Source organism: Alnus glutinosa, chromosome 5, assembly GCF_958979055.1.
Source record: "Alnus glutinosa chromosome 5, dhAlnGlut1.1, whole genome shotgun sequence".
NCBI classification, from domain to species: Eukaryota; Viridiplantae; Streptophyta; class Magnoliopsida; order Fagales; family Betulaceae; genus Alnus; species Alnus glutinosa.
Window position 1 is genome coordinate 29,926,882 of NC_084890.1, and position 23,096 is coordinate 29,949,977.

Below are 23,096 nucleotides of genomic sequence, written 5' to 3' on the forward strand. Positions count from 1 at the left end.
AGCACCATGTTCTGTGAATGATATTGGTTGGTGAATTCAAGGATAAAAATAGAACAGTCTGAACAGAGGAATAGGAAAGTGGACGCTCTCTGTTCTCATCCAAAGAAAGCAAGCTATATATATAGAATCAAGGCACATTTGAAGGGGTAGAGAATGACCCCTCTGTTTACGCACATGAAGGCCATCTTACTTTTGTCCCAAAATCTATGGTAAAGACAACATATATAGTAAGGACTTGACATGAGTTTTTTTCTTTATTTTGGTTCAATTCATTTCAAAAAGTTGAAAACTACTTTTCTTCATAGAACCTGTGGTATCTCATAAGTCTAGACTTTGGTGTAGCAATTTTTCTTTTTCTAAATGATGGATTAGGAAGGGTGCTAATCAATTATTTAAGATAAAAAAGAAAATCAATTAGTATAGGCTGAAGAACAAGTGATTTATTATGTTGGAAGCCTTTTGTCAAATTGGCATTGTTCTGTATTCTCCGAGGTTTTTATAAGATATAACAATGATTATGTTGACTAATTTAACGATGACTGATAAATGGGTATGGTGGGAGGGAAGGAACAATATCTACAAGAGGTAATGTTTATCAAATTGGCAAATGTTGTGACTGGACTCGGGAAAATAATGGATCAATTGTGACTCATAAGCCCTTTTATTTTGTTAGATTTTTTTTTTTTTTCTAACTTCAATATATGTTTGTAATGGTAATTGTTTTATAGGTCAAGTCTCTTCCAGTTTGTTTAAATGCAAATAACTGCAAATTTCAACGTCTTATAGGAAGTGTACCTTCAAAAATTGGAAGCATAAATATGCTCACAGTGTTATACCTTAATAACAAAAATTTTGGAAGTATGTTTAGCGTTGCTTTAATTAACTACTTATATATATAGATGACATCATTAACTAACTTATTTTTTCTTTATTGCATGAGGTTATAATTGTTGTAGTTGGCATTATTATGTATTCTCTGAGGTTATTTTGACTAATTTAATGATGACTAATAAATGGGTATGGTGGGAGAGAATGAACAATATCTACAAGAGGTAATTGTCTTTACGGGTATTCTCAAATTTGCAAATGTTGTGACTAGGTTGGAGAATATAATGGACAAATTGACTAAGCCTCATTTTTTTTGTTAGATTGTTTATTGTTTTTTTACAAACTTCAATATTTGATTGTAAATGGTAATTGTTTTATAGGTCCGCTCCCTTCCGCTTTGTTTAACTGCAAACAACTGCAAATTTTATGGATGTCGTCCAATAGATTCACAGGAAGTGTACCTTCAGAAATTGGATGCTTAAGTATGCTAACAAAGTTATATCTTTACGACAACAGTTTTGGAGGTATGTTTAGCCTTGCTTTAATTGACAGATTATACATATGGATGACATCAGTAACTGAACTTATTTGTTTTTTTTTTTTTAATGCATCCGATGGTACGAAGTACAAAATAATTTGTCCAAAGCACATAAGGAAACAAAAGGACCTAAGCAATTCAGAGACAAAAGAAAATTCTAATGGATAGTAATCTAATTGTTTATTGCTGTTAAAATTCAAATTAATGCTTCCCTAAGTGAATAACCCTGGTTCGCTTCTTCCTTAGCCTCGTCCTGAGAAGAGTCTTGTTCTTCCTTAACCTTATTCACAGCGTAAGCCTCTTTGACGCTTAGTTTCACTGAATTCATAATTGCTCATACGTACTTCAAATTCTTCCTTGTGCAACAAAACGGTTCGTTAGCTCATCGTAAGAACTCACCAACTCTAACTTGTAGCACGATGCCTAACCCAGGATTCACACTTAGCTTGCATCATCACCTGCTAAACTTGTCCTATACATTACTCACCTATACCTATCTATGGACTATGATCACAACCTCATATCTGTTTTATATGGTTCAAGAGCCCAATTTTCTAATCCCACATGTAACGTCCCTCAAATTTAATTAATTTAATAATTAATTCAATGGGTTTCCTAACACCTATTTACCAAGAAAATATCTCTCAAAAGATCTATCTATAACTCACTAGAATTAATTAATAAAAATAATTAACATGGAGAGTTAAAGCAGCAAGAATTTTTCACATCAACTAACAGGGAGTTAACTGGAAATACTACCCCAAATTAGGACAAACAATTTTTAACACAACTCATGAATCCGTCACAAACCTTACCCGATATTAAAAGGTTGTAGGCACCATTCCCCCACACGACAATTTTTGAACCTTTCTTACATGAACATTGTAGACACCATTCTTCTACACGTAGGAAACCTTTCATTTCTAGTTAGTCTAAACATTGAAAACAATAATTTTCATGGCTCTCTGTCTCATCTTTACCAATTACAACACTTATCGTTTGGATTCAATAACTTCGGTGGTAAAATCCCATTATAAATGGATATGCTATCCAAACTTCAAAATTTGCCTCTAAGCGGTAACAATTTCACAGGAAGTATTTCACCATCTCTATCAAATATATCTTCATTGCAAATATTAAATCTCGGATGTAACAAGCTTTCGGGCTCCATACCTTCCTCCATCTTTAACATATCTACCTTGCCAGAAATTTATCTAAAGTTTTGCAAGACGAGACAAGCTGACAGAGCTGTGGGGTGGGAAAACCGTGACGGTTACTAGAAGTTTTATGCACGCATCAAGCTATATAGCCTATATACCCTATACCCTATACCTTGTAAACCAAATTAAGATTAGCAAAATGAAATTGATTGGCACGAGTTTGAATGGGGAAGACACGTTCAATTATATTGTTTATTCAAGAATTGACACGTGATATAGCTTATAAGAGTTACGAGGAACAGTATAACCACTTGTTTTATAACATTCAGGTCAGGCTGGCTCATCAAATTTACTTTCAATTTTTTTTTTTGTTTTTGTTTTGTTTTCTTTTTTTTTTTCTTTTTAGAAAAAAAAAAAAAATGAAGCAAAAATTCGCTCTTTTTTTAAACCATCTACATCTTATTCAGCATTTTAAATGTACTTTTATAGTTTTATCTAAATATTATTTTTTTTAAAATTTCTTTATTCTTTCAACAATCATATCGCGCTGCCCTATATATTTTAATTTTATTATTATTTTTTTTTTAGTAAGGAAACAGTATTCACCAAAAATATCGCAACTAGACTTTTCTCCCCGTTTCAACGTTGGCTAGTCAAAATAGCCTGCTTTGAATGCTTGGTCTCTTTCTTATCATGCTTTTTTATTTTATTTATTTATTTATTTTTAATCAAAGGGGATCTACCCACTCTTAATCCGAAAAGAAAATGAGAAGAAACAAAAATGCTTCCAAACACGTTATGAAAAGTGGTTTATTAGGGTTTAGGGTTTAGTGTTTAAATAATTGATTAGCACCCTTCCAAACAATGATTATGTTGACTAATTTAACGATGACTAATGAATGAGTATTAATATTGTGGGAAGGAAGGAACTGGATCTACAGGAGGTAATGTTTATCCAATGGAATTATGTTCAAATTGGCAAATGGTGTGACTAGACTCGAGAAACTAATGGATCATTTGTGACTCATGAGCCCTTTCTTTTTGTCAATTTTTTTTTTTTTTCAAACTTCAATATTTGTTTGTAATGGTAATTGTTTTATAGGTCATGTCTCTTCCACTTTGTTTAATTGCAAATTTTAACGTTTTATAGGAAGTGTACCTTCAGAAATTGGAAGCTTAAGTTTGCTCACTGTGTTACACATTTCCAACAACAATTTTGGAGGTATGTATAGCCTTGCTTTAATTGACAGATTATATATACGGATGACATCAGTATTTGAACCTATTTGTTTTTTTATTGCCTCTGATGGTTACATTTCAATTAGAAGTACAAAATAATTTGTCCAAAACATCCCTCCATCAAATTCCTCCAGATCCTACGACAGAAACTGCATTGGAAAAAGAGGTGTTCAATTGATCCTTGGCAACTATAACAGAATCTACACAATGTATTTCCAGTAAACCCCTGACCAACACCTCAACCAACAATATTCACGACTCATGCAGATCGAGAACTTGTTTCCCATTTCCTTTTTTTTTTTTGTGGCACTTCTCATGCTACAATGTTACATGGCAAGTCAAGCTGTTGCAAATGTTCCTAACATTACCACCGATTAATCAGCTCTTCTTGCCTTAAAATCTAGTATTTCTTATGATCCTCATAATGTTTTGACAAACAATTGGTCTGCTGGCATCTCTGTCTGTAATTGGATCGGTATCACTTGTGGTTTTTGTCATCATCGAATCACAGCTTTGAACCTTTCTTATATGGGTCTCGTAGGCACTATACCTCCACACATAGGGAACCTTTCATTTCTTGTTAGCCTAAGTGTCATAAACAGCAGTTTTCATGACTCTATGCCCAACGAGTTCGCTCGTCTTTACAAGTTGTGTCACTTATCTGTTAAATACAATGACTTCAGTGGAGAAATCTCATCACGGATGGGGTTGTTATCAAAACTTCAATTTTTGTCTCTACTTGGTAACAGTTTCACAGGCGGTATTCCACAATCTCTATGTAACATAACTTTATTGGAGATAATAAGTTTTGGATATAACAAGCTTTTGGGGTCCATTTCTTTGTTCAAGTGCAAACGACTGCAATATTTATCTTTAATGTACAACTATTTCACTGGAAGCGTACCTTCATAGGTTGAAAACTTAATCATGCCCACAGAGTTATACCTTCACAATAACAACTTTAGAGGTATGCTTAGTCATGTTTTAGTTGATTAATTATATGGATGACATCATTGACTCAACATATTTGCCTTAATTAATTGCCTCCATTGTGGTATCTTTCAAATGAAAGTACAAAATAATTCGTCGAGAGGACACAAGAAAACAAAATTAAGCAATTGTAGAAGAAAAAAAAAAAAAACCTCATTGATGGTAAGGAAGACGTGGGTTGCAAATGTTTGTGAAAATGAGTTTACAATACTAATTAACGATGACCTTCGCTACAATTGGATATACCAAAATTGGGATACATTACTTATTTGTAAAAAATTCACATCTCTTCAAGTTTCTTATTCATAAAACGAATTAATTATTTTGGTTCAATTCATTTCAAAAAGTTGGAAACTACTTTTCTTCATAGAACCTGTAGTATCTCAAAAGTCTAGACTTTGGTGTAGCAATTTTTCTTTTTCCAAATGATGGATTAGGAAGGGTGCTAATCAATTATTTAAGATAAAAAAGAAAATCAATTAGTATAGGCCAAAGAAAAAATGATTTATTATGTTGGAAGCCTTTTGGCAAATTGGCATTGTTCAGTATTCTCTGAGGTTATTAGATATAACAATGATTATGTTGACTAATTTAACGATGACTAATGAATGAGTATTAATATTGTGGGAAGGAAGTAACTGGATCTACAGGAGGTAATGTTTATCCAATGGAATTATGTTCGAATTGGCAAATGGTGTGACTAGACTCGAGATACTAATGGATCATTTGTGACTCATGAGCCCTTTCTTTCTGTCAATTTTTTTTTTTTTTTTTTTTTTTTTTTTTTTGTTTTTCAAACTTCAATATTTGTTTGTAATGGTAATTGTTTTATAGGTCATGTCTCTTCCACTTTGTTTAATTGCAAATTTTAACGTTTTATAGGAAGTGTACCTTCAGAAATTGGAAGCTTAAGTTTGCTCACTGGGTTATACCTTTCCAACAACAATTTTGGAGGTATGTATAGCCTTGCTTTAATTGACAGACTATATATACGAATGACATCAGTATTTGAAGCTATTTGTTTTTTTATTGCCTCTGATGGTTACATTTCACTTAGAAGTACAAAATAATTTGTCCAAAACATGCCTCCATCAAATTCCTCCAGATCCTACGACAGAAACTGCATTGGAAAAAGAGGTGTTCAATTGATCCTTGGCAACTATAACAGAATCTACACAATGTATTTCCAGTAAACCCCTGACCACACATCTTTTCTTTGTTTGTAATAGCTTTTCTAAAAACAAGCCATAACAAAAAAGCATGCCGAGGAATGGTTTGTGGAAACCATGCACACAACACGCCACCATGAGACCTCAGGAGAGTGAACTCTAAGTAAGCTCCAAGTTTCAGCACAAGAGTAAACCCCCACTCTTAGATTTCCAAACAGGCACATCAACATCTCCCAATTCAATACGCGGTAGCCTACTCTGAATTTCAACTAAGTGATCGGACCGGGCAGGGGGCCATACCCAATTACCATTCTGCAAAACAAAAGAGACTCTAGCATCAATGCCAATACCAGAATCATAAACAATCTGGAGCCCATAGGCATCAATCAATCTTCCAGCCGGGTGCCAATCATCAAACCAAAGTGAAATATCCTGCCCATTCCCAACTTCAAAACTCAGAAGATTCTTAACCACATCCCGGAGCTTGAGAAGCTTTTCCTAACTTCAAGAACAACTCTTTGGAATCGGAATATGCCATAAACTCCTCCCTTTAAGCCAGTTAGTTTCTACCCAAGCAACCCAAAGTGATCCTGATTGTGCAAAAAGACTCCATATGTGACTAAGCATAGCAGCACAGTTCCAAACCTCAAGCCTCTTAATACCAAGCCCACCTTCAGTTTTAGGAAAACCTAACCGATCCCATGAAAACTTAGCCTTAGCTTTGAAATCATTATCACACCACAGAAATCTATTGAATTTCTGTTCAAGTAGCCGGATACCTTTTTGGGAATGATGAAAAATCTAGCCCAAAAAACCTAAAGGCCAAAGAGAACAGAAGTGATCAATTGTAATCTTCCTGTAAAGGACAAATGTCTCACTAACCAGGAATCAATCCTACCAGCCAACTTTGCAACCAAAGCATCAACACGATTTGATATTATGGAGGGTTTAGAATGGGGAGAATATAAAAATATGGAAAGAAAAATTAATACCTAACCCTATGGCAATCCTTGCACACTTGCCAAGGTAGGGGATAGTTGATGATGATTTCATTGAAAGTCTGAAAGTAGCGAACTGGTTCACGGTCTTCATAAAAAGCTAGCACCATGTTCTGTGAATGATATTGGTTGGTGAATCGAAGGATAAAAACAGAACAATCTGAACAGAGGAATAGGAAAGTGGACCCTCTCTGTTCTCATCCAAAGAAAGCAAGCTATATAAAATCAAGGCACATTTGAAGGGGTAGAAAATGACCCCTCTGTTTACACACATGAAGGCCATCTTACTTTTGTCCCAAAATCAATGGTAAAGACAACATATATAGTAAGGACTTGACATGAGTTTTTTTTCTTTATTTTGGTTCAATTCATTTCAAAAAGTTGGAAACTACTTTTCTTCATAGAACCTGTAGTGTCTCTTAAGTCTAGACTTTGGTGTAGCAATTTTTCTTTTTCTAAATGATGGATTAGGAAGGGTGCTAATCAATTATTTAAGATAAAAAAAAAAAAAAAAAAAAAAAATCAACTAGTATAGGCCGAAGAAAAAGTGACAGATTATAAGCAATTACGAATTAGTATAGCCCTGCTTTAATTGACAGATTATAAATCTAAATGACATCAGTAACTAAACTTATTTGTTTTTTTCTTTTTTTTTATTGCGTCCGATGGGTACATTTCAATTGGAAGTACAAAATAATTTGTCCAAAGCACATAAGGAAACAAAAGGACCTAAACAATTCAGGGACAAAAGAAAATTTTAATGGATAGTAATTTAATTGTTTATTGCTACTAAAATTCAAATTTGCGCTTCTAAGTGACTAAACCTGGTTTGCTTTGTCCTTAGCTTCGTCCTAAGAAAGGTCTTATTCTTCCTTAACCATATTCACAGCGTAAGCCTCTTTGACCCTTAATTCCACTGAATCCATAATTGCTCATATGTACTTAAAATTCTTCCTTGTGCAACAAAACAGTTTGTTTTAGCTCATCTTAAGAACTCACCAACCCTAACTTGTAGTACGATGCCTGACCCACGATTCACACTTAGCTTGCACCATCACCTACTAAACTTGTCCTATATATTACTCACCTATACCTATCTATGATCACAACCTCATATCTGTTTTATATGTTCAAGAGCCCAATTTTCTAATCCCACATGTAACGTCCCTCAAATTTAATTAATTTTATAATTAATTCAATGGGTTTCCCAACACCTATTTACCAAGAAAATATCTCTCAAAATATCTATCTATAACTCACCTGAATTAATTAATAAAAGTAATTAACATGGAGAGCTAAAGCAGAATTTTTCACGTCAACTAGCAGTGAGCTAATTAGGAAATACTACCATAAACTAGGATATGCAATTTTTGACACGACCCGTAAATCGATTACAAACCCAACACGATATTAAAGGGTTGTAGGCACCATTCCTCTACACGACAATTTTTGAACGTTTCTTACATAAACATTGTAGGCACCATTCCTTCACACGTAGGAAACCTTTCATTTCTAGCTAGTCTAAGCATTGAAAACAATAGTTTTTGTGGCTCTCTGTCCAATAAGTTATCTCATCTCTACCGGTTGCAACACTTATCCTTTGGATTCAATAACTTTAATGGTGAAATCCCATCATGGATGGTGTGGTTATCCAAACTTCAAAATTTGTCTTTAAACGGTAACAGTTTCACAGGAGGTATTCCACCATCTCTATCTAACATATTTTCATTGCAAATATTAAATCTTGGATATAACAAGCTTTCGGGCTCCATACCAGCTTCCTCCATATTTAACATATCCACCTTACGACAAATTTATCTTGAAAATAACATGCTTTCTCGTCCCATGCACTCCATTATTTCAAGCATGTCATCATTGCAAGTCATAGTTCTTTACTATAATAAGCTATCTAGTGGACTTCCAAAAGATATCTTTAATCTTCTTCCCAACTTACAAAGGCTCGGTGTGTCTTACAATCAATTTTACGGCCAACTCCGATCCAGTTTGTTCAAGTGCCAACAACTACAAAATGTATTAACAAACTGAGCGTGATTTATTCTTGCTACAGTGTTATCCCTTGGGTTGGAAGAACCTTACTCGTAACACGTAGTGGTGATTGGTGTTCAATCAGATATGTTGATTGAGTCGTTAACTCCTTCTTGATAGAGTTGGTGCTGTCCCGAGGGACCCATAATACAATACTAGTGCCCTAAATATTGACGCATACTGTCTTCCACTATCAGCTCGACCGACACAAAATCTCCTATACGTGGGAGACTAGCATAAATATAAAATAAAAATTCTCTTATACCTTTTGAAATAACATGTCTTACTTAAAATCATTCTTTTGTTCTCATAATCATCTCATTTCCCAAGTCATTTGAACACATGTAAAAATAATTAGGAAAGAGTACACATAACTCCATCAAACTACCAATTCATTGTCAATGTACCCTCCCAAACTATCAATTGTGTTAATGTCTTCCCTTAAATTACAAAAAATGCTAATGTCTTCCTAATGACAAAAATAGCCTTTGTAAAATTATTAAAATAAAGTAAAAACTAAAAAAAATATAAAATAACAAAAATTTATTCCAATGTCGAAAGTTTTGGCATGGTATACATAAAGGTCTTCAAATTGGCATTTGGCACTATCCACAAGTTTCAAAGCAGAAACCAAGACTTGCGTGATGGGTCAACTTTGTGCACATGACATTGACAAATGTTGTGAAAGCCATCACTAATTCACTAGTGGGTTTCGGTCATCATGACTGACATTGCATCTGAACATCGATCTGGATGTTCTAAAATGACATGCCTATTTCTAGGCCATGGTGCACGGCATTCTAAAGCCAGATGAAGACTTGTTTCCACATGTCGTGACAATCTTGTCAAATTCATCACTAGTTGGTGCTTTAATAGGAGTTTGGAAAAGTGGTCCGATTCTCGCACCAATTTTCTAATATTTTTTACATTTATATGTTTCGATATAAAATAGTTTTGGTTGAAAAATTACAATTTGTTTATATTTATATATATATATATATATATATATATATATATATATATATATATATATATATAATCAAATTAACCTATAAAGATTACTTTTTTAATCACAATAAATTATTACCACTCGCAAGGGCAAGAATCTTTGTAGAATAGTGTCTCTATTGAAGGTGTCGATTCTCAGGAATTGCGTTGGTTGTATCTATCAAGCTTAACTAAAATCAATTCTAATTTATCCCTAGAAAATGATGTTTTTGTGATTTTTGATTTATAAACTAACAACTGAAACTAAATGTTTGAAAATAAATTAAAGTTGAACTTAATGAAATGGAAAATAGAGAATTGATTTCATTGCCATCCGCATAACAATGGCTATTATATTAACATGAGACATTCATTTTAGGCATGATATTACTTGTGTGTAGTTATCAAGCGCACAACAAAATATCAAGAAAATACTATCATCAATAAATAAGTGTAATCCATCTTTGTTAAGCATGAACTATCAAATTCATTAACTTGACTACACACAAACAATGATTAAATGTAGCTCATCTTAAGATTAGTACAAATCATCTACCTAAACTACTCTAACCTAAAATGTATTTGTCTATCCTAAGCATGAACTATCAAAACGTCTTATTGTATGTTCAAATAATACCATTGCATAACCATTACATTTATCACCTTTTGAACAATAAATATAATTTGAGCACAATCAAGATAAATAGCTTTCTTATAGACAAGATAAACATTTCATCATGATTACATTAAACATTAAAACCAATTACAAAAATGTAATCCTCATAGTTATACAATCATCAATGCCAAAAATATAAAAAATATCAAAGAAAAACACAATTAAGCCATTGATAATTGGATAGGGTTTTTGGGCTAACATGCATTGTACATATCCGTTATCTTCAACATATCCACCTTGCGAGAAAGTTATCTCATAAAAAAACATGCTTTTTGGGCCGATGCCCTCCGTTATCTTCAACACGTCTTCAATGGAAGTCATTGATCTCTACACTAATAAGTTAGTGTTATTTTAGCATTTTGTGCATAAACAAAATTTAAAATTTGTTTCTAATTAATGGTAACTGTTTTACATTCACAGAAAGAGTACCTCCGCAAATCGGGAACTTAACCATGCTCAGAGAGTTATTACTTCTCAATAACAACTTTGGAGGTAAGTTTAATCATGTTTTAATTTATTGATTATATGGACGACATTATAGAATTTGTTTGATTTCTGTATAATCTACCTACTTCAAACGTAGAGCAGTATGTTCTATTTATAATCAAAGAGATAGTTATCCATTACAAGATTTGTATGATACCTATCTAATAGAAACCTTTTGATACACAATGAACTTAAGATGAAACCTATTGATACACAATGATCATAAGATATGATTCACTATGAGTCTTGTCCTTGATTGTTCTTTGACTTGGAGAGTTTATGCTTGAATTGGTTTCTATCTGTCGTGCATGAGTTATCTGATCCAGTAGACATCATCGACCTGCGATATGTGCCTTTTTATTGCCTCAAATTTGGTATATTTCAATCAAAAGTATAAAAAAAAAAAAAAAAAAAAAAAAAAAAAAAAAAAAAAAATTGTCCATAAAATACCAGGAAACTAAAGGATTTAAACAGTGTGGAAGTAGAGAATTTGAGTGGGTGTAAATGATCCCCTGGGTTGAGTATGTCGGTTGGGCTTTTTAAATGTGGTTGCTTGCAAGCACAAATGGAGCAGTGCAGAGAAAACACGATTTCAGTAATGCTGTAGAATAAAGAATCAACAAAGGACTACACATGATTTATATGTATGAAAAAAATACAGAGAATGAAAAGACATATTAGGGTACAATGACTAATAATTGTTGGGCTTAGACATTATATAAGTAGTTGCCATGCATGGCCACTTAACCAAGTTAAGCACATAGGATCTTGCCTTCTTGAAGCCCACTTTAGACAATAACAAATACACCCCTCAATGTATTGCGATGCATGTTGTTCACTTGTATGTACAATTCCTTTAAAGCACATTATTTTTTGTTTTAAAAAATAATGTACATGTTGTTCATATTGTGGCAGGTGCAATACCAAGTGAAATTGGTAATCTACCAAACCTTGAGATGTTACGTATTGGATTCAACAACTTTAGTGGTCCAATTCCATTTGAGATCTTTAATATCTCAACAATACAACAAATTAGAATGCAGTCCAATAACCTTTCAGGCCATCTTCCATCAAATATAGGCTTCTTTCTTCCAAATCTCCAAGAACTTGTTCTTTGGGGAAACAAACTAAGTGGAACAATATCTAGCTCTATCTCCAATGCTTCACAACTTACTGAACTAGATCTGAACGGGAACTCATTCTCGGGCTTAATTCCAAAATCACTTGGTAATTTATTGCTCCTCAAGTGGCTCAACCTAGCAGGAAATAACTTGACCATTGACTCTTCCACTCCAAAGCTCAACATTTTCTCATCTTTGTCAAATTTGGCATATCTAAGAGTTTTAGATTTGTCAAATAATCTAATGAATGACATCCTTCCCAATTCTATTGGAAATCTCTCTACTTCTCTTCAAAGTCTTTACATTGATAATTGCAATATTAAGGGCATCATTCCTAGAGATATAGGCAATTTAAGCAACTTGATGACTTTGTCCCTACATGCCAATGAGTTGGTTGGACCTATTCCAACTACTGTGGGAAGATTGTACAAGCTTCAAGCTCTTATTCTTGATGATAATAGACTAGAAGGTCCCATCCCATCTGAACTTTGTCATTTGGAGAACTTGTATAAAATGCATTTTAGTGGTAATGAGCTTTCTGGACCCATTCCCGCATGGTTGAATAATCTCACTTTTCTAAGATATCTTTACTTGGACTTTAATCAATTAAACTCTACGATTCCATCGAGCTTGTGGAGCCTTACATATATCTTGGAGGTCAAGCTCTCAGCAAACTCTTTAAGTGGCCCTCTCTCATTAGAGATTGGAAACATGAAGGTCTTGAGAGTATTAGAGTTATCAAGAAATCAACTATCTAGTCATATCCCAACAACAATTGGTAGCCTCAAAGATCTAGCTAATCTCTCACTGGCGAACAATCGATTAGAAGGCTTAATTCCAGAATCTTTTGGTGAATTGGTAAGTTTGGAATTCTTGGACCTTTCCTGTAACAATTTATTCGGTGAGATTCCGAAGTCCTTAGAAGCAGTTTCACAACTCAAATATCTAAATCTTTCTTTCAATAGACTACAAGGAGAAATTCCTGTAGGAGGACCATTTGTGAACTTCTCTGCTGCATCATTTATGTCAAATGATGGACTTTGTGGTTCTCCTCGACTGCATGTTCCCCCATGTAAAGCAAGTGATCCTCGACCAAAAAAGACCGCAGTAGCACATATACTCAAGTATGTATTACCAACGATTGGATTAACAATGCTTGTAGTTACTCTTGTGTTAGTATGGACAAGACACCATAAAAGGAACATGAAAATTCCAGTGGAGGAAAACCCATTACCACTAGCCACGTTGAGAAGAATTTCCCAACAAGAACTTCTACAAGCAACAGAAGGGTTTAGTGCAAGCAACTTACTTGGTAAAGGGTGCTTTGGATCAGTATACCAAGGGAGACTTTTAGATGGAATGATTGTTGCAATAAAAATTTTTGACTTGGTAGTAGAAGGGGCTTTTAAGAGTTTTGATACAGAGTGCGAGGTACTACGCAATATTCGTCATAGGAATCTTCTTAAAATCATCAGCACTTGTAGTAACATGGACTTCAAAGCTTTTGTACTGGAATACATGCCTAATGGGAGCCTAGAGAAGTGGTTGTATTCTCAAGACCGCTGCTTGAGTATCTTACAAAGACTAAATATAATGATCAATGTCGCATCAGCACTAGAATACCTTCATTATGGTTATTCAGTACCTATTGTTCATTGTGATCTAAAGCCCAACAATATCTTATTAGATGAAGATCTGATCGCACATGTCGCTGATTTTGGCATTTCCAAGCTTTTGGGTGATGGGGATTCTATGGTGCAAACCATGACTCTCGCTACTATGGGGTATATGGCACCAGGTGATGTTTTTATCCTACATTTAGAACTTGAAACTCTGACATTTTATTCATGCATACTTGATTAACTATAGCCTTTTTGTAGAATATTGGCTATAGCACTTTATATATTTGGAATTATTTTTTCATTCACTATTGTGCAATACATTATTATGTTCTCATAATTATTTGCTCTGTTACAAATAGAGTATGGGTCAGCAGGAATTGTTTCTACAAGTGGCGATGTGTATAGTTATGGTATTTTGCTGATGGAAACTTTCGCAAGAAAGAAACCTACTGATGACATGTTTGCTGGAGAAATGAGCTTGAAGCGTTGGGTAAATGAATCATCAGCCATTTCAGTAACTAAAGTCATTGATGCCAATTTGTTGACAACCGAAAGTGATTATGCTTCTATAAAGGATTGCATATCATCCATAATGGAGTTGGCATTGCACTGTTGTGCAGAGTTACCTGAGCAGAGGGTTAATGCAAAAAGTATTTCAATCACACTCAACAAGATCAAATTGAAGTTTCTACAAGATAGTGAAGGAAGCTAGTATGATAGCATCAAGTTTGTTTATAGCTCTTTCATGTTTGTGCTCTTGAAATAATATACCAAGACTCCCTTGATATTTGAAAACCATACTTCACATACTATTGCAACAAATATTCCATGAAATATCTCTAGAGAAAAAGACAAAAGAAAAATAATTGTGAAAAAAAAAAACTTGTATTTTTTATGCGTATTGAACTCTACAATAAAATGGTTTATTTATAGTTAAATGAAGTGAAAAAAGAGATGAAACACAAAAATTTCAAATTTGCACTCTACAATAAAATGGTTTATTTATAGTTAAATGATGTGAAAAAAGAGATGAAATATAATATTTTCAAATTCGCATATTATTCCTAGCATCTTTGGGGCCGGTAGTAGTGTTATACCTATAAATACCATATCTGCATGTTATCCTAACATATACCATTCCTCATGCCAAAGATTTATGGCATGCTTGAACATGGTTCCATAGTCCAAGATATACATTATTTTCTAGAAGCTATGCATCATTTTCTACTATAAGAAAGATGAAGTTCCACTAAATCTAAAGGATGAACAATATTGTGGTAATCAAGATTCAGTCATTTGAGGAAATGAGAATTGAAAGGACTATCCTAGATTATCTAGCAAAAACTATGGATTAATATTCTTCCATGATTTTTTGATTGCTTAAAATTACTGTTTTATGTATGACATAGTAGAATTGATTTCTTGGAATATTGGTTACATTTTAATTTTATAATTAAATTTTTTGCTTGATTGAAAAATGTGCATAATTAGATCATAAATTTCATATTTTAGTGTTAGATCAGTTTTCGTTTGGTGACATGTGTGTCGACCCATTTTTATTTTTATTTTTTTTATACAAAACGTAAAACGAGTCCTCACAGTGGCACGACTATATGTTGCAAAGCCAACATATGGCACATGCCCCATAACATGTACCTGATAATCAAAGTATAACATATATCTATCTATGCAGCGAAAAACATAAATCTGAATAGCAGAAATTACAACTTATACATCTATCACAAATTAATTACAACAAAAAGCCATTTAACATCTATCTGTCTGAGTCTTATTAACACAATAATTACAAAACTATGGCTTTACAAAGAATAAGTGACACAAAGGTCACGAGCCATACCAAACCTATAAAATAGTGGACAACCTGTGGTCCGACAATTACAACTGCCGCGGCAAGCTTCAGTCATAATATCCCAAGCACACTGCTACCAACTCATCCACTATACTGAAGAACCTGCAGCCAAGGAAACATCATCTACACGGTTGTGGTGGTATCCACATCCGCATAGGTGAAAGAATGAGTTCACCGCCTTAGCATAAAACATACTAAGACCTCAGTGATATAAGACTAAGTTTTCACAAAGAACCAATCTTTCTTTTATTTTTAGTCGTGCGAGCACTATATTAGTCACAATTTACCAATAGCTAATACAACAAACACCGGTTATTCCGAAAACATTTAAAACATACTATATAGCTGTGAACATATGTAGAAGTTCAAATCTACCGCTTGGAAGTTTCTACATATAGACCCCTCTATAATAATACTTTTCATTGGTCGCTCAGACATATGTGCATACGATCACTCCATCACAGATATCACGTATACACATAAGTCTTAAGCAAAGAACATGGCATCTTACTCTTCCATACTAGGATAACATCCTTTAACAAAACACTTGCAACACCATATCTAATCATATTTCAGCTTCATGCCTCGAACGTCAGTAGATCATGAGAGCACCAGAGCAAAACTCAATCATGCTAACATGTCTTTCCTGAAGAACAATAACAGTCAACCTTCTTACTCATAGACATGCCATTACTCATGCCTGGGTAGCCATGTATCCATGTACTTTCAAGTTCAATGTATGACATCTTAACACATGACTATCCGATAGAAATATACATAAGCATTTTTCATTTAAGACACTTATGCATATCAACACGTCTAGTGAAAACTACTCATAACATAAAAACATCACTCATAAAACAATGTTATACATGATATGCACGATTGGGTCTACTGGGGCTTCGGTCCCCCACGATGCTGATAACTGATGTTTAACTGTATCCTGCTGCTTTACTGTTGTACTACTGTTGATGTATGCTCTATACTACATGCTTTATGTTCTGTTTTTGACCAATATATATTTCACTACTGTATCATGTTGAAATCATGCAGTTGCTAAATCACGTCCTCTTAAAACTAAACAAATCTAACATTTTATCTAACACTTTGAAATCATTCAAAACATAGTTTTTTCATAAAATCTAAACAGTTTCAACATGACATGTTCTCAAACAACTTTGCATAATTTAAATTCCAACCGCAGAATAAAACACTTTAAATCAATTCAATACTTTTCACATTTGCACTATTTCTTAAACATCATTGATAGTTTAAACATAATCAAAACTAATCAAATCATCTCAAAGCATATAATTCATCTTATGATTTGTTCGGTTTCATAAACAATATATATTTTTATCAATCTATTACATATAAAAATATAAATATTTTTCTCAGTAAGTGGAATACCCACCTTGGCTGCATTGGACTCCAACTCGAACACTCTCTTGGACTCTAGTCACTTAGACTCTACATTGGAGAACCAATTAAAGTCTCCAATTCGAACACGATCCTGCAAACATTGGTATCGTTAGACTACACTATTGAATCACATACTCTATGACATCCTATACCCGCATGCTCACACGTCACGTCACTCGCTTCTAAGCTATCTAAATACCTTAAGCTATTATTAGATTAGTCGTTGGTTATAGGTTAATTCCACTTTAATCTTTAAAACACGTTTACTATTTTATTTGTCTCCTTATTATACTTACAGCATATCGTCTTTATTGTTAATCTTTTTATAGCTTATTGCTTATGTACTAACTTATATATATATATATATATATATATATATATATAATGCTTAACAAGCTTAAACCCAATCTAAAGATACACTTAAACACTTGATGTACGTAGATAGGTAAATTGGGTATCAAGTTACCTTATTATCATTTTTAACTACAAGCCTTATAGTTGTTTATCCATTTAAGCTAAATGCATTCGGTTCATATATATAAAGCTAAGTGCATTCGGTCCATATATATATAATGCTTATCAAGCTAAGCATAACCTCATAAAACACTTAGGTTTATATTGCATAAGTACATTAATCACCTAATTACATCACCACTAGGCTTTGGAACCTCTTCATGTATTTCTATAATGTCACTATTTTATGTTTGTTGTCTTAAGGCTATTTGGACAATTTACAATTTTCAAGCATTCTCATTTAAGCATTACACTTAACACTTAATCCTTGCTAATCACTAGTCATCTATGCAACTCTGATTCTTTCATTACATAAACACTTGAGTACTTAAACTATAGAGCATAATCTTATTTAACATGTTAACTTAATAACCCTTATTGCAATTTATGTGAATTTATTTATTTGATTTTAACCCTCATCTCATTCGGCCTTACCAATATCATGTAATCCAATTTTAACTTCTATCCATAATTAGTCCAATAACAAAGACCTATATACACTAACTTCAACATTAAAACTTCAACTCTTCTTTAACAACCAACTTAACCGATCTAAATAAATTCAACCATTAAACATCAACGTCAACAATTACCCAAATCAAGACTTTAACTAACATAAGCTACCATAAGTATTAAACTCATTTTCAAACAAATAACCACCAAGAACTAAACTTCATCAACCGATTCCCATCAAAACCCATAAAAATAATACAAATCAAAACTAAGAACTCACCCATTAAATCCATTAAACCAACTCCAAGGATACCCATTCGATAATCCTCAACAAAGTCCCCTAAAAATTAATCTCCATATAACACCCAAACAAACTTTCATCCTTATTTAACACAATCTTTAAATTATAAACATCAACAACTCATTCATCCAAATCATCAACCCAGAACTAGATTTGGATTTCACCAAACAAACACCCCTCTAAACTACCATCAAAACCATCCATTAACACAACCAATACACACACAATACTCCATAAATCCACTTACATATATTCAGCCATCCTCTCCAAAATCACAATAAAAAAAACCCTAGGTTTTCATCTCAAACCAAAACCCCAATATTATTAAGACAGAATATCCACATACTTCCAACCAAAACCTTAACCTAATCACCATCAAAACTAACCCACTCTTTAATCAACACATAATCAACAAAATAGCAACTACAAATTAACAAGAAATTATAGAAAATCTATCAAGAAGGAAGGATCCTCTGCCCAGACGCCGGAAATCATCCCAAAATTGCCGGAAATTTGCTCCTTTGGTTCAGTCGAAGTCGTCCAACAGCACACACCGGCCGATCAACAGTAGGATCGGGCCTTCGCACGGTTTCTGCACGGTCTGGGGTTCACGGGTTCTGAGTCTGCTCCGGTTCTTCCTCTCTCTCTCACGTGTTCGTCTCTCTCATGGGTTCACTGTGCGTGTGTGCGTGGTAGTGAGACGAAGGGAGGAAGAAAATGGAAGAGAAGGAAAAAGGGAGAGGGAATTAGGTGCAGGAACAGGGGAGGGGCTGCTGTGTGCGGCAGGGGAGAAGGGAGAGAAGAAAAAGAAAAGAAAATGGGAAGGAGGAGCTGCTGTCCACCGAAAGAGAGGAGAGAAAAAAGAAAGAAGAAAAGAAAAGAAAAGAGGAATGGGGCATTTGGTCAAAATAATGGGGCTGCCTTTTTTTTTTCTTTTTTTCTTTGTTTTTTTTACTTTAGTAAAGAAAAGGTTAAGGATGGGATATCCTTCAAAGCCAACTAATGGCTGACATGTGGCAAGAAAATTCCCATTTTATTTTCAAAGCCCTCAACTCTTATAAATTGCCACAAGACCCCATTATGTTAAAACTTTATATTTTAACAATTAATATATAATCACGCATTTATTCAAACTACATTTTACTAATATGATTAATTATTTATTATTTTCTAAAGGCCCGTTAGTAGTATTTTATTATTTAAATTTCTATTATTTTATCTTAAACTCAATTTCATTCCAATACTTTAAATTTACCTACTTAGAACTTATTATTTGTCTCATCTATTTAATAAAATACAATTTATTAATTACTAAATGTTTTATTGGTCTTTACAACATGTCAATCTATAAGCCTCTTGATGACAAAGCCTGCAAGGAATGAAAACCGTGTCGGGAGGAAAAACATGAAAATTCCGCTCCAAAGCTTAAATCAGTATTTTTCTGATTTTAGAGCTTAGAATTGCAAAGAGGAAAAAAGCATCCCGAATACCTGAGTAGTAGTGGGGGTATTTATAGGAAGAGTGTGAGAGTCGGTTGCTGTACCTCGCACATTCGGCAACGTGTCAGGCTAGGAGGGTTTCTCGACAAGCTTGTTATGCGCCACAATCTGGCGGTTACTGGAACGTGGGTCAAAGTGGGAGATATTTATGCGGAGTAAATCTCTGCATATCTCTTCGCGCTTGGCATATCCCTTCAGTCTAGACGTATCCCGCCAATCTCAGTCATATCTCAGCAAATTCTGGTGACTAGGTATTTATGGCAAATTCTAGCAGAGTCGGGCTCGGTAGATTTTGGGCTCGTCCCATTCTGGGAAGTCGAGATATTTTTTCAACAGTTACCACTCAATTCATTTTATCCGAGATGGCTTTGGTGAAAGAAATTTTATGTACGATTTTACCGAGGCAAATATTTTTCGAGTCTGATTCTAGCTTGGTCGATTAATCTTCCTTAAAATTGAAGCGTCGCAAGCTGTTCTTTCGGAGAATATCCAAAAATTTGAAATTTAAAAGTCGGGCCTCAACCGTCTTTAGAAGTGGAAACATCTGAGAGGACATCGTTTCGGTCATGATGAGATTCGGCACGTTGTTGTCGAATCTGTTTGACTTCTGACATGGCGCGTGTGATCATGCACTCATATTTTTGACCTTGATATCTGATTCACGCGCGTAAATGCGCATGTGATTTGTCTCGTGATACTAGCTCGTTGATTCAATCGTTGGCATCGATTCGACTCGGCACATTTATGATGGACGTTTTACACGCTAAACTAAATCTTGATGATAATTCATTCTCGAGCATAATTCTGAAATCACTTGGTAATTTAAGGCTCTTCCAAGTGCTCAACCTAGCAGGAAATAATTTAACTATTGAATCTTCTACTCAAGAATTCAGAATTTTTGGTTAAAACCTAACTCATGATGCAAAAATACCCTTATTTTTTTTAAAATAAAAAGAAAAAAAAAAAAAAAAAAAAAAAAAAATTCTGCTTAGGCAACCCACCGCCTTGCGAGGCCCATGGTGGCTAAGTCTGATTCCAACGAGTTTTAGTTTTTTTTTAAAAAAATAATAATAATAATAATTAGTTAATTAAGGTTAAAATTATATTTTACAAATTTTTTTAGGGTATAAGTGACATTTCACTTGTTTACCATATGATTTGACCGGAAACCCTAACGGTACTGCTGACAATGCAAAATTTTTAAACATTGGAACTCGACATTACAATTTTTTAAATTTTAAGGGTATGATTGTAAAAATGTCGAAACATTAGGGGGTGGCTGCCGCCTATCCTTTTATTATTATTATTATTTTTTAGTTTTATAAATGTATATATTTTTTTAATAAAAGTGACAAATGTCATTATTTTATTGGTGTTGATGTTGACACTAATGAAATCAATCAAGTATTTTGATTTTTTTTTTTTTTTTTTAATTTTGTAAGGAGCGATTTGTAATTTAAGCCAATTATGTGGACTGATTTTACATTTATTTTTTTAATATATTTATTACTTTAGGCTTTTTTTATTATATTAATTTTTTTATTATTTTAATTTTTAAGAGAATAAGGGTATTATAATAATATATTTTTTAAAAAAAAAAAATTGCATTAAAATCGATTGTTTGTTGATGAGCTTTTTTATATATTTCAAAAAAAATAAAAAAATAAAAAATAAACGATGAAGTTTATCAAACAAGCTCGATGATCTTATCATCAAACATTGCCTTGAAATGTCTCCACCGTTTGGGCCTTGAAAATGTCTTGGATTTGAACTTGTCATCAAATTCTCCTACTGCCAATAAATTGGGAGTAGGAAAGTCATCATATAATTAAACTAGGAATAAATTTCCTGGTCAGATACCAATTATACCAATTGAAGTTGTTTGGTAAATAATTGTATAATGAAATATTTAGTAAAATAGTAGGGATTCGGCTTCTATGCGGTACTTTTTAGTACCGCATAGATGCTGTAGTCTAAAAACTACAGCGTTTTGTATTTACTCTTAGTTGAAATTACCGCATGACTTAAAAAAGGATGGCACCATTTACTAGCTAACTTCGTTAACAGCACCGTTTACTGATTTTTGTTTCCTTTTGTTCAGCTATTTGTGAAACTGATGGTGAAGATTCAAGATGAAGTAAACTTGGTTACGGAGGAACAAGATGAGGATGTAGAAGAAAACCCAGAGGTCACCGATGAGCTACAAGTACACCCAGTAGAGCAAGAAGAAGAAGACGACGAAGAAGAAGAGAAGAACCCGAAAGTACCAGCAGAAGAAACTCCGTTGAGCTGTTCTTCACCTGAAACTCTTGTAGATCCAGAGAAATCAGAGATGGAACAAAGCGTACCCAAACTGGTTCAAGAGAATGAGAACGTCCCAGAAGATGAACCTGAAGCACAATATAAAGAAGAAGAAGCAGGAGATTCCAAAGAAGCAAGCTTTTTCTCCTTTTCCTTAGTACTCGTGCAGTCAGAGCAAGAAACAGGATAGACAGCGACCCATCAAAGATCCGAACCCGAGTACGCAAAATACAACGAATGGGATCCGGGCTTAAAGTCAAAGATCCGAGAAAGTGACACAAAGCGAGAGAGAGAGAGAGCTCGGTCTTGCCAGATTGCTTGCTTCTGATGATGTGCGAGCCAAAGCTATCCATGGAGGTCTCCCGGGAGATTTGGGTTTGCAGTACGGACTTATACGATGCCTCCCAGAGAGACCGGTTAAGAAAACCAACGGAGGCGATGAGGTCAAGAAAAGAGTGAGCACGGAGGACTCCAATCCTACGCACCTAGCGCACCAGTTGCTATAGCCGCTGAGGTCTTCGTGTTCGTTCCCTGTGGCAGCGACGGCGGTGGGAGCCGGCGCATCAATGGCGAGCATGATAGAGCAAAAGCTGGCGGGGGCCAAGGGGTGCGAGGAGGAGATCTGGTCTGCCGTTAGTCACTGCTGTTAGGCACGCCGTGTCGCCGTCCAACAATGAATAGAGGTAATCACGCATTTAAGTCACTAGGCTCCTGCCGTTTTAGTCTACAGCATCTATGCGGTACTTTTTATTACCGTATAGAAGCCGAATCCAAATAGTAGTAAGAAGTGATTGATGTAATATAAAATTTGAGAATATTTTATAGAAAAGTAAACAAAATTTGTTTTGTAGTAGATTTTTTTATTTGAATAATAATA

General features: G+C 34.2%; 1 protein-coding gene across 1 annotated transcript; it reads left to right on the forward strand.

Annotated features, from left to right (window-relative positions):
- The first annotated feature begins 3,674 nt into the window (after positions 1–3,674).
- Positions 3,675–14,655, forward strand: LOC133868624 (receptor kinase-like protein Xa21). Its single transcript, XM_062305557.1, has 5 exons — positions 3,675–3,748; positions 5,638–5,709; positions 11,052–11,123; positions 12,033–14,036; positions 14,220–14,655. Exons 3-5 carry the CDS (start codon positions 11,084–11,086, stop codon positions 14,570–14,572), a joined length of 2,397 nt encoding a protein of 798 aa, XP_062161541.1. The 5' UTR covers positions 3,675–3,748; positions 5,638–5,709; positions 11,052–11,083; the 3' UTR covers positions 14,573–14,655.
- The last annotated feature ends 8,441 nt before the right edge of the window (positions 14,656–23,096 follow it).

What these genes read in the sequence shown, in the direction of transcription:
- LOC133868624 (XM_062305557.1), top strand. Translation starts at nt 11,084, where the DNA reads ATGCTCAGAGAGTTATTACTTCTCAATAACAACTTTGGAG. An exon ending in TCTCAATAACAACTTTGGAG is followed by an intron (nt 11,124 to 12,032) that starts GTAAGTTTAATC and finishes ATATTGTGGCAG; the next exon opens with GTGCAATACCAAGTGAAATT. An exon ending in TATGGGGTATATGGCACCAG is followed by an intron (nt 14,037 to 14,219) that starts GTGATGTTTTTA and finishes TGTTACAAATAG; the next exon opens with AGTATGGGTCAGCAGGAATT.